Source organism: Rattus norvegicus, chromosome 2 (assembly GCF_021556685.1).
Source record: "Rattus norvegicus strain SHRSP/BbbUtx chromosome 2, alternate assembly SHRSP_T2T, whole genome shotgun sequence".
Lineage (NCBI taxonomy): Eukaryota > Metazoa > Chordata > Mammalia > Rodentia > Muridae > Rattus > Rattus norvegicus.
This window is the reverse complement of record NC_141535.1, coordinates 8,065,459-8,084,086: the sequence shown is the minus strand read 5'-3', so window position 1 is coordinate 8,084,086 and position 18,628 is coordinate 8,065,459. Positions and strand designations below refer to the sequence as shown.

The 18,628-nt window shown below is 36.5% G+C and overlaps 1 protein-coding gene and 1 pseudogene across 20 annotated transcripts in view; one reads left to right on the top strand and one right to left on the bottom strand.

Annotated features, from left to right (window-relative positions):
* The window catches only part of Mctp1 (multiple C2 and transmembrane domain containing 1), a 729,346-nt gene that overhangs the window by 436,753 nt on the left and 273,965 nt on the right, over positions 1-18,628 (bottom strand). For 18 of the 20 annotated variants that reach the window (XM_087621548.1, XM_087621547.1, XM_087621550.1 and 15 more), the window contains 1 exon segment: positions 5,822-5,936. In XM_087621548.1, coding sequence (XP_087477674.1) covers positions 5,822-5,936 — 115 coding nt within the window. 20 annotated transcript variants of the gene reach the window in all.
* On the top strand, positions 10,421-10,985 carry Rpl24-ps11 (ribosomal protein L24, pseudogene 11; annotated as a pseudogene).

Sequence of the window (18,628 nt, the reverse complement as noted above, 5' to 3'; positions counted from 1 at the left end):
ACTTCATCCTCATCAAAGGAAAAACTACCAATATGAACTCTCAATTCTGAAAAATCTATGCTCCAAACTAAAGGGGACCCACATTCATAAAGAAACTTTATTAAACTTCAAAGTATACATTGTACTTCACACAATAATAGTGGGAGATTTCAACATCCCACTCTTAGCAGTGGAAAAAGAAACTAAACAGAGACACAGTGAAACTAACAGAAGTTATGAACCAAATGGATCTAACATATATATATATATATATGTATATATATATATGTAATATATATAACATTCATCCTATTTCTCAGCACCTCATGGTATCTTCTCCAAAATTGACCATATAATCAGTCACAAAACAGGCCTTAACAGATATGAGAACATTGAGATAATCCCATGCATCCTATCAGAACTCCATTGACTAAGGCTGGTCTTAAATAAAAACAGAAACAAGAGAAAGCCCACATATACATGGAAGGTGAACAATGCTTTACACAATAATAACTTGGCCAAAAAAGAAAGAAATTAAAGACTTTTTAGAATATAATGAAATGGGGTTGGGGATTTAGCTCAGTGGTAGAGCACTTGCCTAGCAAGTGCAAGGCCCTAGGATCGGTCCTCAGCTCCAGAAAGAAAAAAAAAAAACAGACAAGACAAAATAGAATATAATGAAAATAAAGACACAACACACCCAAACTTATGGAACACAATGAAAGCAGTGCTTAAAGGAAAATTCATAGCTCTGAGTGGCTTCAAAAAGAAACAGGAGAGAACAAACACTAGCAGCTTAACAGCACATATAAAACATCTAGAACAAAAAGCAAACATACCCAAGAGGAGTAGACAGCAAGAAATAATCAAACTCAGAGCTGAAATCTACCAAGTAAAAACAAAAAGGACTATACAAAGAATCAACAAAACCAGGAGCTGGTTCTTTGAGAAAATCAATAAGAGAGATAAACCTTTAGCCAGACTAACCAGAGGGCACAGAGAGTGTGTCCAAATAAACAAAATCAGAAATGAAAAGGGAGACATAACAACAGAAATTGAGGAAATTCAAAAAATCATTGGATCTTGCTACAAAAGCCTATACTCAATAAACCTAGAAAATCTGGATGAAATAAACAATTTTCTAGACAGATACCAGGTACCAAAGTTCGATCAGAATCAGATAAACCATCTAAACATTCCTATAACCCCTAAAGAAATAGAAGCAGTCATTAGAAGTCTCCCAACCAAAAAAAAAAAAAAAAAAGCAAGCCCAGGACAAGATGGATTTAGAGCAAAATTCTATCAGACCTTCAAAGAAGACCTAATACCAATACTGTTGAAACTATTCCACAAAATATAAACAGAATAAATACTACCCATTTCGTTCTTTCAAACCACAATTACACTTATAGCTAAACCACACAAAGATCCTACAAAGGAAAATAACTAAAGACTAATTTCCCTTATGAATATTGATGTAAAAATACTCGACAAGATTCTTTCTTGCAAACCAAATTCAAGAACACATCAAAATGAAAATTCACCTGCCTCATCCTATGGATGCAGGGATGGTTCAATACATAGAAACCCATCAACGTAATCCACTATATAAACAAACTCAAAGATAAAAACCACATGATCATTTAATTAGATGCTGAGAAAGCATTTGACAAAATTCAACACCTCTTTCTATGATAAAAATCTTGGAAAAATCAGGAATTCGAGGCCCATACCTAAACATAGTAAAGGCAATATACAGCAAACCAGTAGATAACATTAAACTAAATGGAGAAAAACATGAAGGAATCTCACTAAAATCAGGGACTAGACAAGACTGCCCACTCTCTCCCCACCTATTCAATATCATACTGGAAGTCCTAACCAAAGCAATTAGGCAACAAAAAGAGGCCAAAGGAATACAAATTGGAAAGGAAGAAGTCAAAATATCACTATTTGCAGAAGATGTGATAGTATACTTAAGTGACCCCAAAATTACACCAGAGAATGCCTAAAACTGATAAACAACTTCAGCAAAGTGGCTGGATATAAAATTAACTCAAACAAATCAGTAACCTTCCTCTCCTCAAAGTATAAAGGGCTAAGAAAGAAATTAGGGGAATGACACCCTTCACAATAGTCACAAATAATATAAAATACCATGCTGAGACTCTAACCAAGCAAGAGAAAGAGCTGTATGACAAGAACTTCAAGTCTCTGAAGAAATAAATTGAAGATGATCTCAGAAGTTGGAAAGAGCTGCCGTGCTCACAGATTGGTAGGATTAATAGCATAAAAATGGTATCTTTTGTCAAAAACAATCTACAGAGTCAATGCAATGTTTAAGTATGTTCAAGTATATTTTCCAAGTAATTTATAAGTATGTTGAGCCTTTTTACCCAAATGTTCACAGACACGTTGTGTAGGTCTTGATACATCTTATCTTAACAAAGTGCTCCTGTCTCATCACTGACAATGCCAACTACCTGTACACTGTAACTTGGCCAAGACAGCCTCCTCCATAGTTATACTTGGAACTACTCATAAACTTGAGCATATAATTTTAGTAGACACTGATAGTTTCTTCCAGGAAATGCTGTGACAGTGATGCCCTTAAATGGTGAGTTACTATTTGCATTTTTTTATTCTACAGTTTTCCACCACAATTCTACCATTAGCAAAGCTGTCTTCTTTAGCCTCCTACTCACATACCTAGTCATTGATTTACTACTATGGTAGATAAATTTCCTCCATGTTCATACACTATCAGCATCAATAACACTCTTCTGAAATAGTTTTACTTGTAGTCATTACTGGTTTCTTTGAAGTGACTTCTGTAAACATCATCCTGCTATCAATTTTTTAACCAAATAAATCCTTATTTTTTGTCAGTACAAATTATTCCAAGCTCATCTTGTATTTTTTCTACCCAGATCTGTAATCAATCATTTCTCAAAAAGTTCTGATCACTTGCATTGGAGAAATTGTATTTAGAAACAAAGATTTGACCTTTGGTATGTTAATTACATGCTACTGTAGTTGTTGTTCTTACATCTACCATTGTTTATAGGCCTCCCGTAGCAGACAGGTGCAGAACACACACACACACACACACACACACACACACACACACACACACACACACGTTTATCCATTTATATTTCTATGTATCACAACACACACACATAACAATTCAAACTGATATCTGTGGCATATCAGGATTTAGTCTAGCTTTTTCCTTTTCTATATTTAAACATTTTTCCAACAGTGAAATATTTAGGTATTAGTGTCTACAGTATATTTACTTACTTGCCATCATAGTCCTTTCCTCTTGATCTTGATATTTTGCTTTGCAGTCTAGGAAGAACTGTACTGGAAGAAGAATTTACTAGGAGAAATGTTCCTTTCTCCTTACCTATTCACTCTCGTCCCTATTTTTGCTACCTCTTCTCACTTATAGTCAGACTCTAACCAATCTCATTAGTGTCTGACTTTTTCTTCCTGTATTTCTTTTGTGTGAATTAATAGACTATGCCTGATTTGTTATAGTTCTTTATTTCTCACAAGAAGTATTGCACTCTACTGACACCCTTTTTTAAGTTTTGTTACACAAACTTAACAATTTATCTTGTAAAATTTCTACTTTGTCTGTCTGTCTGTCTCTGTCTCTCTTTTTCTCTTACACACACATACAAACAGACACACACACACACACACACACAGAGACTTATCCTCTTTTGTGGATGATCTATAGTTTCTCCAACTAGTCACTTACTTGTGAATTTTAATAATTATATAATCATACATAATGCTATAATATATAGTTATATATCTATGTGTTTAACAATGTAAGAAGGAGACATGGGATTAAAAGGTTAATATTATTTCCTGGTCTAATTCTATTTAGATGAAAAGACTCATACTAATTTGAGACTACTTTGGATAAGAAAAACGATCTGTGAAATGATGCTAATTGTATTTATCTTAGTTTCTCTATCTTGAGTGTAACTTCTGAGGTGGTCTGATTCAATAAACATTTTTCTTTAGCTTCGAGAGCAGATGTTTAATTCTATAAAAGATTCCCTTATCTACTTACATTTTAATAGTTTTCTCACTGTTCATTCATTAAAATTATATTTATTTGTTTTGTATTTAAAACTGAATTCATTTTATAGTATCTAGTTATGAAAAATAATTATTACATTAAATAAATTGTCATTCAGGGTCAAGGGATAGCAATGAGAGCCTGTGTTCCTAATCTGGTTTCTTCGACTTCCTAGGTGTAGATATCAAGGGAAGTGCAGAGGCAAAAACATCATATCGTCAAGAGCCTCTCTGTCATCTGATAGTGAGTAAGCACAGGCTTAGGGACTATCGCTCCTCCTGATGGACACTGTTACATCTCAACCTAACTTTCAGAAGGTGTGGAGTTTCCAGGCCCCTAGAGTCTGTAATCCTGCACAGCAGGTATTGAACATTATCTCAGGCTGCTACCCAGTCTACTGGTCTCTTTCCATGATTCTGCCTCTATTCTGTCTAGGAAGCTCTCGTGTGCCACAGACTAATTCATCAAGAAATTGCCAGAGAATTTGGAATCTGAGACCTAAAAAGTACTTGCTGTCTTTCCCTTCGTGCTGCTACAAATTACTGTATACTCTACCAGGAAGACATCCAACTGAGCTTCAGGCAGCTGCTGATTAAGGTCTTAAAATTTTCATGAGATGTTTCAAATCTCATTCTCACAGCAGATTAAACTGAGCAACTTCAGGTAACAAAGAACCTGTTCTACCAAAAACTAACTTCTGACACAGCTTCTAATGTAAACATATACTCACCTATGTAATTGAATGTCTCATCTATATACATGTATGCTCACCTATGTAAATATATATCTAGTGTATGTAAATGTAGGCTTTATTTGTATAAATTATCACTTAAACAATATATAAATATAGAATATGTATAAACTCATGTATGTATAACTATATCACATATAATGTATAATAATACATTAATTAATGATGTATTAATTATTATATATTATGATGATATATTATGTATAATTATAATACATTATACACTACAATGTATAAACCTATATAAACGTAGACTAACTTACATAAGTCTGTTTCATCTGTGGAAAAGTGCACCCCACCTATGTAAATTTATGCCTTGTCCATGTAAATGACTTCACTCATGTTAATATATGCATTGCTGATATAAGTGTCTGCCTTACATATGTAAATGTATAACCACATATGTAAATGTGCCAACATATGTAAACATATGATCATTAATGTATGTGTGTCTCACCTACATAAATGAATGCTTTACTTATGTAAAAATGTTTCACCTGTATAAATTTATGCTCATCTATGTAAATGTATGCTCACCTAAGCATGTGTGCTTCAATTATGTAAATGTATACCTTATCCATTTAATGCACCCATTATCACTGTAAATGTATGCCCTCCTATGCACATGCATATCTTATGTGAATGTAAGCTCACTTATGCACATGTATATCTCATCTATTTGAATATATGTTCCCCTATGTACATGTATATGTTAATATGTGAATGTATGTCGCCTGGTATTGATGCCATGCCTGTGGAATTTATTTTGTATAGAACTTGGCGGGAGCCTCACCAACTGGATCAGAATGTGGAGCTTACATCCTCCATGTCAGAGGAGTCAAGGCATGTATTAAAGTGTGTCACTGAATCCCAAACTTCTGGAAACTGTATTACAGTTAAGGTTTTAAAACATAGGCAATCATGAAGAAAACAAACTCTGTCAGAAGCACATAGAGAAAGCTTTGAATGATACTGTTCTTAACTTTTACCTCCTCGATCACGGGCAGCTAAACTTTGACCCCTTCTTAGTGTGATGTCCAACTGGTACATTCCGGGATCAGCCAAAGGTACATCTGCATTACTGGTTTCGACTGGATTTATTTTCTGGAAAATAAGAAATACACAAAGTACTAAGCTTATTTTCTTTGTTCTAACTTCTCCAATGGGAGACTGCATGAAGTTTAAAACAAAATTACCAGAACTGGCCAATAAAATCAACCAAATCACATACAGTTGTCTAAAGGATTTAAAATTCATGGAAGTCTTTAGACTCAAAATGAAAGCACAATAGCTTAACTGTCCTATTTTAACTCTGTTTACAGCTAGCAAATTCAGTATGAAAAACATTGCCTATGGAAGATTACATAATTCACTTATGGAAAATGAACATAGAAATAGTCTGTAAAGTTAAAAGTACAATGAATGCTAAATGGAAAATGAAGATGTGCAAAAGTTGACGTATACATAAGTGAGAATTAAAATTAGAGGATTTATTCCAATGATTGTTGACTCATTCATTTCTGCAAAAGGTCTCCTGCTAGTGGATTATACACTTCTATCATAGATCCAACATAAAATATGATATAATTATATAGAAATACACTCTCTTACCATTTTTACAACATTTGCAAGAAACAAATTCTCAATGGAGCTTAATTTCCAATGTTTCCTTCTTGGGAATCAAAGTGTGGATTCTATTTATAAATTCAAGAGATTCAGTGGGGTGGCCTACTGGAATACATTGAACCGCAGTGCTTAACAACATTTGTACTCTTCACATCTTGTAGTTTCAGCTTGTATACAGGAGAAGGACCTACTTTCTTCCCAGGTTTGAGGTTATTTAAGATTCTCATTTCTTTCCTGATTAAAAAGGGGACATGTTTTAATTTTAAAACTTGCATGGGTAAGAAGGAACAGTAGTGAGCAATGTGGCTCCCTCTACCACAGTTCACAGGATGCGATTATAGAGCAGCAGCAAAACCTTTACTGAGCTGTAATCCACACACTGCAAAGCCACCCTTTAATTGAATCAACCTTTATTTGAGGTTTTAAGATCCAGGTAGAAAGCCTTCATTTTGGAACAATTATCACTTAAAAGGCACACTGTTATCTTGATTGACACCTGAACTCATCCTCTCTCCTCTTTTAACAATGAATAGAATTCATTGTGTTCTCATAAGATCCTTGCCTCCATAAAGGGTAACCGCAGTCCCCAGGTGCCCAGGCTGGAAATTTTGAGTCTTCTTTTGACTTCTTCATTTGCCTCCTACTCACACCCAAATGCTGCTAAATCTCACACATTCTTCTGCATCACATCTCCCAGATGCTTTTTCCTGTAATTCCTATAAGCATGAATACAAGCCAGTCTTCAAATCACAGACCAGTGATAACCCATTTTAACAGTTTAGAATATAATCTTTCATACTCTTCCAAGTCTGACTCAAGTATGCACAAAGACATGTGGTGGCTCATATATGTGTCACATTTAGTTTTCAGCTTGAACAATGTTAGCATACGTTTTTTGTTATTCATAGTTTAAGGAAAATATTACAGGTTCTTTTTGACCAATAAATCAATATTTCTCTCCTCCTCCTCCTCCTTTTCTTCTTCTTCTCTCTCTCTCTCTCTCTCTCTCTCTCTCTCTCTCTCTCTCTCTCTTTCTCTCTCTCTCCCCTCCCTTTTCATACCTTCCTCCATCCCTCTCCCTCCTTTCCCTTCTGTACTCATTCATACCCCTTCTCGCTGTCTTGATGTGATTTGATCTTCATGTATTATGGAAATTATTATTGAAATTAAGTCAGTCTATACAGAGCTCTAAACCTTTTTATATTTTGTTTTGTGTAAAAACATTTAATAAAATTTCAAATTTTAATTCAGTATTTAGTCATTGTTTCTACATATTGGGTTCCTATACATATTCCTCTAAGAACTGAAGGCTTTTTATGCTTTATTCAACTTTTCCCCCCTTTCTCTCAACTTTACACATGGTAATCAATTTTTATTTTGTTGTAAATATTTCCTTTTGCTGTGTCTTCTGTCTGATCTTTGCACATGTTGTATGTGACATCAGACTACTGAACAGTTAAAGCTGTTTTATTCCCTCTGTAATTTCTACATTTTCTAATTGTACTGGCTGGTTGTATGTGTCAATTTGAAACAAGCAGGAATTATCACAGAGAAAGGAGCCTTAGTTGAAGAAATGCCTCCATGAGAGCCAGCTGTAAAGCATTTTCTCAACTAGTGATCAAGGGGGAAGGGCCCAGCACATTGTGGGTAGCACCATCCCTGGACTGATGGTCTTGGGTTCTAAAAGAAAACAAGCTGAACAAGGCAGAGGAAGCAAGCCAGTAAGTAACATCCCTCCATGGCCTCTGCATCAGCTCCTGCTTCCTGACCTGCTTGAGTTCCAGTCCTCACTTCCTTTGGTGATGAATAGCAATGTAGAAATATAAGCTGAATAAACCCTTTCCCTTGCTTCTTGGTCATGATGTTTGTGCAGGAATAGAAACCCTAAGACACTAACTTTTTTAAGTTTAGCATACCATCATAATTATTTTCATTGTTAAAAATATCCTTACAATTTTTATTTTATATAGATCTTTAAACTATCAAAAATAAAATTTAAATATACTTAATGAAATTGAAACTTTTCTCTCTTAAACATAATATTTTATTAGCTCTTAGAAAATCTTATATAATGCATTTTGAAAACATTCACCCTCTACTTATCCCCTAACTCCCAGATCCATTCTTATCTCCTTATCCCCCCATTTCCATGTTCTCTCCTTTTTAAATATCTCACTAAGTACAATTTGTGCTGCCCATGTACTCTTGGGTATAGTGCCATCCACCTGAGTATGGTTGGTAGCCAGTACTTGTAAATTTCTGTAAGTCCCCAAGTACTCTTGGCTCTACATGTGATACCCTCTAATGTTTATTTCTGTGTTCATTCTAAATCATTTGCATAAAAGACTTTGACTTCTAATATATGAATCTTCACCTTTGTTGTCTAAATGTTTCTTAATAATCATTGTATTTTCACTCTTTCTAGTTTTGCTGGGCCAGGCTGCCTAGGGTTGACTGTACAATTTCCTTCTTCTGTTGCCTTTACTTTGGCTATCGTATTTAGGTACTAAGGTGACTCTGATAACCTTGTGGGTTTGAATGCCCATAAAAATGTTAAAAATACCATCTACATATAGCAATCACTGAAAGACACTGAGATTAATAATTTTATATGTGAAATAAAAGCCTGATATTCTGAAAACCTGTGTTGAAATCCTACAACAATATGAGAAAGGTTTATAATTTCATGCATTACATACTCTTGAGGGAAATATAAGTTTCCAGTTCTTTTAGGTCTTGTTTTGTGACCTTTAATAATATAACATTATTTTCTTCCTATTGGTTCTACCTATAATTTTATTCTTGAATGTTCACAGGGGTTTTCCCCTCTATTATAAATGGTATGATTTTTTCAATTTACATTTTGATCAGGTTATTTCTGATCTAATGAACACATTTTATTTTGTATAGTGATTTTTTGTCTCCTTTCATTCTGCAACTCATGTTTTGGGTTATCTATGTACAAAAATGATTCTACATGTAATGTAATATGTGCTTTATTTTTTGTAATATTTTAATTGCTTAATTTTTAAATTTTGTTGTTTTTCTAAAATGCTGTTTAGAATAGAAATTTTGGGCACTTCTGAATTGCATCTGATTTTTCAAATTAATTTTAAAATGGTTTTGGTTATTATGCCATATCATTTCCCCTCTCCTTCCCTCCCTCTAGTCTTTAATATACTTCTAGCAAGTTATCAATAACATGATACTCATTAAATATAAGCTTTTTCTTCTATTCTTAATTTACTTGGGCTTTAAAAAATGACTGATAAATCTTACAATCCAACTTTTTGGTTGGTATTTTTTCTAATATTGAATCATCACTCTATTGGAGGGATAAACTCTCCTTGCCCTTGTCAGTATATCTGCTTTTTGACACAGTTGTGATTATGTTCAAAATCATGAGCTGTACCCAGAATACTTGCATGTAACTACTAGTCTCAAGTATTCCCAGACTCCACATTATAAGTCAAGCTGGCTTTATAAGTGTGACTTTGTCTATTGTCTTCCACAAATTATGGCCTATTTTTCTGTAATAGATGAGAATTTGCATGTTTGTTTTCCATTGTTATATGCCAACTCAAATACCAATTTTATCGTTTTAGATTGTGAAATTCTAATATAAAGATCTGGAGTCTTTAAGGATAAACTGAGCATGAGTTACAATGGAAGTTTCGGGGGTATATTCTTCAAGAACACAGCATCAAGCTGGGTTTAGAGAAACATGTAGATGTGCAACCAAGTTAGCTAACCCGCATACAGTTCTCTTTGCTTTCTCTCTTCTCTGTGATATCTGGCTTAATGCATTTTTCCTTAAGGAACCTAACTATGTCCTTAAAATTTTTCCTAATCCAGTAATTCAGATAGCTTTATACTTGATGAAAATGGAATTTAATCCTTCAAGGAACTATATGGAAAGAAGGTTGAAATGTGGAGGTACTCGGCCTTTAGAACAGGACAAAGGGGCTCTTTGCCATCCTTCCCCCGGCAGGCCGACATCTGTCACCATGAAGGTCGAGCTGTGCAGTTTTAGTGGGTGCAAGATCTACCCGGGACACAGGCGGCACTATGCCAGGACCGACAGGAAGGTTTTCCAGTTTCTTAATGCCAACTGTGAGTCCGCATTCCTTTCCAAAAGGAACCCTCGGCAAATTAACTGGACTGTCCTCTACAGAAGAAAACACAAGAAAGGACAGTCGGAAGAAATTCAAAAGAAAAGAACCCGCCGGAAAAGAACCCGCTGTGCAGTCAAGTTCCAGCGGGCCATCACTGGCCCTTCTCTGGCTGATAGGAATAAGAAACCAGGAGTTAGGAAAGCTCAGCGAGAGCAGGCTATCAGGGCTGCCAAGGAGGCAAAAACGGCTAAGCAGGCATTGAAGAAAACAGCAATAGCTGCTGCCAAGGCCCCACAAAAGCAGCCCCTGAACAAAAGATTATGAAGCCTGTGAAGGTCTCTGCTCCCAGAGTTGGTGGGAAACGCTAATTTGATAGATGAGAGTTTAAAAATAAAGATCTGACACTAAAAAACAAAACAAAACAAAAAAAAACCAAACAAACAAAAAAAAAAAAACAGGACAAAGTGGAAGACAAACTGAGGAAGCCTCATAGAGACAGTAGGTTCAGCTGCTAAAATTATGGGGAGGATTTTGACAAATGACTGGAAGAATGAAGAAAATCAACCTGAGTCCAGGAGTGAATAATTAAAACCTGTGTATAAATACACACTGAGAAGTCCTGGAATATGGTGATAACCACACTGAGGAGAATTTCAGCTCATTAATAGGAATACTTGGACTTTTGGAGAGAGAAGTCATACCTACTGATCACATTTACCAAATACTTAGCTAAATACTTTGTTCTGGAGATGAAGAAATCTGTAAGTTTACCCTTAATAGGGAGAAAAGGATGGATGAAAGAGAAGTAATTCTGTGGATATAGAAATTATTTTTAAATGTTTGTAATGGTGCAGTTGAAGTCACGAGAGCATGGTCTAGTCAATGCTCAGAGAAACAAAGATAGATCTGAGAGATATGGTGAAGAAACAGTCAGCTGAACTTGCCAACTGACACGATGTGGCAGATGCGGAAAGCAGATGGACAAGTCATGCAGAAGTCTGGGCTGAGTTCCTGAAACGATGGAGTACAGTAGTGAAAGACAGAAATCAAGGAAGAAGCATGATTGATCTAGGCCACCACACCAGGCTCAAATAGCCTCCCAACCTGATGAAAGAAGAACATCAGAAACTCAAGTGGACCTACAGAGACACTACCCTACAGGTTCGTACAGTGGTTTCAAGGCTACCAGAATGATTATGGAAGGATTTGATTGTATTTTCTTATAAATTATCTTTTAATAACTACTTATGCTTTGCATCAGGACTCAACCAAGTAAATGAAGCATTCACCCCTTATCAAAGAAGCACCTTTGCAACAGAAGAAAACGTTTTCAGAAAACCACAAGTCTAAGTACAGAAAACATTTGATTGTGGTTGTCCATCTACATACACATACCTCTGTGTACAATTAAAGCATGTGCATTTATAATATACCTTCTGCATCTAAGGCTCAGGGAACATTACGGAAGAGTAGTGGGAAGATTTTAGCAGTGGGAACAACATAAAAACCCCTTTGGACTATGTGTCCTAGATGGGAGGCAAGATTCACCTATGACATCTCAACAGCATGACTGGTTAAACAAGTCCTAAAGACATACAATTCTAATAGACAGGTTAATATGAAATAGGGAAATCTCAATCCCAAATCAGCAAAGAAGTACAGGCAACTGAAGAATCCTGAGAACAGTAGAAATAGTCTCCCCAGTGATGAGGTCCTAAACTGGGTATCTAATATAAGACAGCTAGGCCTAAAATTATTTACACACAAGTAACATTAAGCAGATTGAGCAAGTTGCATATTTCTATATTTAGGTGTGTGTTCATTTGTGTGTAACAATAACAACTAAAGAGGCTGAGATTTTGAAAGGGAGCAGGGGAAGGGGAAATGGGAAAGGTTAGATGGAAGAAAAGGAATGTAGTAAATGATGTAATTATATCTTAATTAAAATTTTTACTACAGATATTTTATAAGCTTCCAAATATAAAGGTATATTGAGAAAGAAATGCTCAAAGCATATAACTTTGAAACAAAATATACTCATTATTTTGAATGCTTTAACTGACACACCCAATCAGTTGTCCACTGAAGAGGCTTGACTTGGAGACCAGGAAAATGTATTTCACAGTATTAAATGGCAATTATAAGGGGCTAGTGACTTGTCCTGCTATTTTTTGCTCCCCATTTTCCTGTTACTCTCCAAGCTTCCTGAAGGCTGAGGGATGCCTCTTTCATTGGTGAATTTTTTACAAAAGATGGGAAGTAACTGGAACCTTTTACCAGATGGATGACATAAGCTGAAAAGAGCTTTTCCCCCCATTGTTTCCTCTTAAATTATTACATAAATAAAATCAAGAATTTATAATTCATATTCAGACACCTAGATTCTACAATTAATAACCTGTAATAAAAAGAAATTAGGTCTTTTATGCATACAAATGCTACCCATTGAGTATGTTCTCCAATTTTATAACAAAATATCTCATAGTATAAAATTTATAAAGGAAAGTGATTTGTTTTGGTTCATGGTTCTGGACTGGGAAAGCACTGGTTTCTGCTCAGCTCTTTAAGGAAGGTCAACTCTTTGGATACTAGTCTCTCAGTGACAGCACACTTGCATAAAAGCAAAATTTACTCATGAGAATATCGGCCCTAGTAAAGAATCCTCTTCCCACTTCCACTGCATTGGCAGGAAAATTTCAACATGAGTTTGTGAGAGGGAAAATCACACCTACACCACAGTATTGCCTAATTCACGTATCTATAACTAAGACATTGTATGATCCTTCTACTAGATCACTCCTTAATTGTTTATAATTCTCAAAACTAGATTTCTGACACACCCAGCAGGTAATGGGGATTTAAGAGATAAGCTAGGCCCAACATCAGTTACTCTTTTTTTAGTCGTTAAATCCAACTACCCTTACTTCAGTTATTTACTGGCATTAGAGTTTTGAACACATAGAAAAAGATTGTCTCCTTCAGTGCATCCCAATGCCCTATCAGCAGAGTGATTGGAACACTAAAATCTCTATTTACCAGTTTTCTGCATTGTCAGGATTGTGTTCTGTGACTTAGGTCTTTTCACTGTTTGGTACTTTATTTGGTAAATGCACAAACAAGCACTGTTGTATTCTGACAGCACAAAATGGGAAAGGATCTGGCTTCTTCCAGGGAAGCCATAACAGCGTCTAGTTACAGTCCCTCCATCAGAAGTATGGTATGGCAGTAGCAGAGGTTCAATGTGGTTCAGATCCTCCAGGCCTTTTTCCTACAGAAAGCAGTTCCTCTTGCTCTGCCTGTCTGCTTACATGGACTGCAATGGATAACCCAACACATATCAGCGACTGGTAGAGTAAACAACAGCAATTCAGCTCATCTGCATCTTCTGGTTAATACTCAAAATGAGACACAAACATGTCATGAGATGGTGAAATAGCTAGTAACCTGTGAATGACCAGCCTTACTGAAGAAAGGTCTTGCTGCTGTACTGAATGATGGGTGTGGTCGGACACTAGGATGAAACCCTCATAGAAGTAAGGGGTGGTGAGGGGGAGGGGCTAGCAGGATTCTGGAGGGGAAACCAGGAAAAGGGATGGCATTTAAAATGTAAATTAAATTATCTAATTAAAGAAAGAAAGTTGAACTAGAAAACAAACAAACAAACAAAAAACAAAAAAGCAGGCCAGAAAGCATAAAGAGAAAGAAGTGGCAAGCTCAAACTTTACACTCAGTTATTAAAAATTACCTGGTACAAGAGGGAATTAAGAGAACCGTGGAACAATAATAGTAGGAGATTTCAACAACCCACTCTCATCAATGGACAGATCATGGAAACAGAAATTAAACAGAGACGTAGACAGACTAAGAGAAGTCATGAACCAAATGGACTTAACAGATATTTATAGAACATTCTATCCTAAAGCAAAAGGATATACCTTCTTCTCAGCTCCTCATGGTACTTTCTCCAAAATTGACCATATAATTGGTCAAAAAACGGGCCTCAACAGGTACAGAAAGATAGAAATAATACCATGCGTCCTATCAGACCACCACGGCCTAAAACTGGTCTTCAATAACAATAAGGGAAGAATGCCCACATATACGTGGAAGTTGAACATTGCTCTACTCAATGATAACCTGGTCAAGGAAGAAATAAAGAAAGAAATTAAAGACTTCTTAGAATTTAATGAAAATGAAAGTACAACATACCCAAATTTATGGAACACAATGAAAGCTGTCCTAAGAGGAAAACTCATAGCTCTGAGTGCCTGCAAAAAGAAACAGGAAAGAGCATATATCACCAGCTTGACAGCACACCTAAAAGCTCTAGAACAAAAAGAAGCAAATACACCCAGGAGGAGTAGAAGGCAGGAAATAATCAAACTCAGAGCTGAAATCAACCAAGTAGAAACAAAAAGGACCATAGAAAGAATCAACAGAACCAAAAGTTGATTCTTCGAGAAAATCAACAAGATAGATAAACCCTTAGCCAGACTAACAAGAGGACACAGAGAGTGTGTTCAAATTAACAAAATCAGAAATGAAAAGGGAGACATAACTACAGAATCAGAGGAAATTAAAAAAAATCATCAGATCTTACTATAAAAGCCTATATTCAACAAAACATGAAAATCTGCAGGAAATGGACAATTTCCTAGACAGATACCAGGTACCAAAGTTAAATCAGGAACAGATAAACCAGTTAAACAACCCCATAACTCCTAAGAATATAGAAGAGGTCATTAAAGGTCTCCCAACCAAAAAGAGCCCAGGTCCAGATGGGTTTAGTGCAGAATTCTATCAGACCTTCATAGAAGACCTCATACCAATACTATCCAAACTATTCCAAAAAATTGAAACAGAAGGAGCACTACCGAATTCCTTCTATGAAGCCACAATTACTCTTATACCTAAACCACACAGACCAATTTCCCTTATGAATATCGACGCAAAAATACTCAATAAAATTCTGGCAAACCGAATCCAAGAGCACATTAAAACAATCATCCACCATGATCAAGTAGGCTTCATCCCAGGCATGCAGGGATGGTTTAATATATGGAAAACCATCAACCTGATCCTTTATATAAACAAACTGAAAGAACAAAACCACAGGATCATTTCATTAGATGCTGAGAAAGCATTTGACAAAATTCTACACCCCTTCATGATAAAAGTCCTGCAAAGAATAGGAATTCAAGGCCCATACCTAAACATACTAAAAGTCATATACAGCAAACCAGTTGCTAACATTAAACTAAATGGAGAGAAACTTAAAGCAATCCCACTAAAATCAGGGACTAGACAAGGCTGCCCACTCTCTCCCTACTTATTCAATATAGTTCTTGAAGTTCTAGCCAGAGCAATCAGATAACAAAAGGAAATCAAGGGGATACAGATCGGAAAAGAAGAAGTCAAAATGTCACTATTTGCAGATGATATGATAGTATATTTAAATGATCCCAAAAGTTCCACCAGAGAACTACTAAAGCTGATAAACAACTTGAGCAAAGTGGCTGGGTATAAAATGAACTCAAATAAATCAGTAGCGTTCCTCTACACAAAAGAGAAACAAGCCAAGAAAGAGAGTAGGGAAATGACACCCTTCATAATAGACCCAAATAATAAAAAGTACCTCGGTGTGACTTTAACCAAGCAAGAAAAAGATCTGTACAATAAGAACTTCAAGACTCTGAAGAAAGAAATTGAAAAAGACCTCAGAAAATGGAAAGATCTCCCATGCTCATGGATTGGGAAGATTAATATAGTAAAAATGGCCGTTTTACCAAAAGCGATCTACAGATTCAATGCAATCCCCATCAAAATACCAATCCATTTCTTCAAAGAGTTAGACAGAACAATTTGCAAATTCATCTGGAATAACAAAAAACCCAGGATAGCTAAAACTATCCTCAACAATAAAAGGAATTCAGGGGGAATCACTATCCCTGAACTCAAGCAGTATTACAGAGCAATAGTGATTAAAAACTGCATGGTATTGGTACAGAGACAGACAGATAGACCAATGGAATAGAATTGAAGACCCAGAAATGAACCCACACACCTATGGGCACTTGATTTTTGACAAAGGAGCCAAAACCATCCAATGGAAAAAAGATAGCATTTTCAGCAAATGGTGCTCGTTCAACTGGAGGTCAACATGTAGAAGAATGCAGATCGATCCATGCCTATCACCCTGTACAAAGCTTAAGTTCAAGTGGATCAAGGACCTCCACATCAAACCAGATACACTCAAACTAATAGAAGAAAAACTAGGGCAGCATCTCGAACACATGGGCACTGGAAAAAATTTCCTGAACAAAACACCAATGGCTTATGCTCTAAGATCAGGAATTGACAAATGGGATCTCATAAAACTGCAAAGCTTCTGTAAGGCAAAGGACACTGTGGTTAGGACAAAACGGCAGATTGGGGATTTAGCTCAGTGGTAGAGCGCTTGCCTAGGAAGTGCAAGGCCCTGGGTTCAGTCCTCAGCTCCGAAAAAAAAAAGAACCAAAAAAAAAAAAAAAAAGGACAAAACGGCAAACAACAGATTGGGAAAAGATCTTTACCAATCCTGCAACAGATAGAGGCCTTATACCCAAAATATACAAAGAACTCAAGAAGTTAGACCGCAGGGAGACAAATAACCCTATTAAAAAATGGGGTTCAGAGCTAAACAAAGAATTCACAGCTGAAGAATGCCGAATGGCTGAGAAACACCTAAAGAAATGTTCAACATCTTTAGTCATAAGGGAAATGCAAATCAAAACAACCCTGAGATTTCACCTCACACCAGTGAGAATGGTTAAGATCAAAAACTCAGGTGACAGCAAATGCTGGAGAGGATGTGGAGAAAGAGGATCACTCCTCCATTGTTGGTGGGATTGCAGACTGGTACAACCATTCTGGAAATCAGTCTGGAGGTTCCTCAGAAAATTGGACATTGAACTGCCTGAGGAGCCAGCTATACCTCTTTTGGGCATATACGCAAAAGATGCCCCAATGTATAAAAAAGACACGTGCTCCACTATGTTCATAGCAGCCTTATTTATAATAGCCAGAAGCTGGAAAGAACCCAGATGCCCTTCAACAGAGGAATGGATACAGAAAATGTGGTACATCTACACAATGGAATATTACTCAGCTATCAAAAACAATGCCTTTATGAAATTCATAGGCAAATGGATGGAACTGGAAAATATCATCCTGAGTGAGGTAACCCAATCACAGAAAAACACACATGGTATGTACTCATTGATAAGTGGCTATTAGTCCAAATGCTTGAATTACCCTAGATGCCTAGAACACATGAAACTGAAGAAGGATGATCAAAATGTGAATGCTTCACTCCTTCTTTAAAAGGGGAACAAGAATACCCTTGGCAGGGAATAGAGAGGCAAAATTAAAACAGAGACAGAAGGAACACCCATTCAGAGCCTGCCCCACATGTGATCCATACATATACAGCCATCCAATTAGACAAGATGGATGAAGCAAAGAAGTGCAGGCTGACAGGAGCCGGATGTAGATCTCTCCTGAGAGACACAGCCGGAATACAGCAAATATAGAGGCGAATGCCAGCAGCAAACCACTGAACTGATAATAGGACCCCCGTTGAAGGAATCAGAGAAAGAACTGGAAGAGCTTGAAGGGGCTCGAGACCCCATATGAACAACAATGCCAAGCAACCAGAGCTTCCAGGGACTAAGCCATTACCTAAAGACTAGACATGGACTGACCCTGGACTCTGACCTCATAGGTAGCATTGAATAGCCTAGTAAGAGCACCAGTTGAAGGGGAAGCCCTGGATCCTGCTAAGACTGAACCCCCAGTGAACTAGACTGTTGGGGGGAGGGCGGCAATGGGGGGAGGATGGGGAGGGGAACACCCATAAAGAAAGGGAGGGGGAGAGGTTAGGGGGATGTTGGCCTGGAAACCAGGAAAGTGAATAACACTCAAAATGTAAATAAGAAATACTCATGTTAATTAAAAAAATAAAATAAATAAATAAGAGAGAGAGAGAGAGAGAGAGAGAGAGAGAGAGAGAGAGAG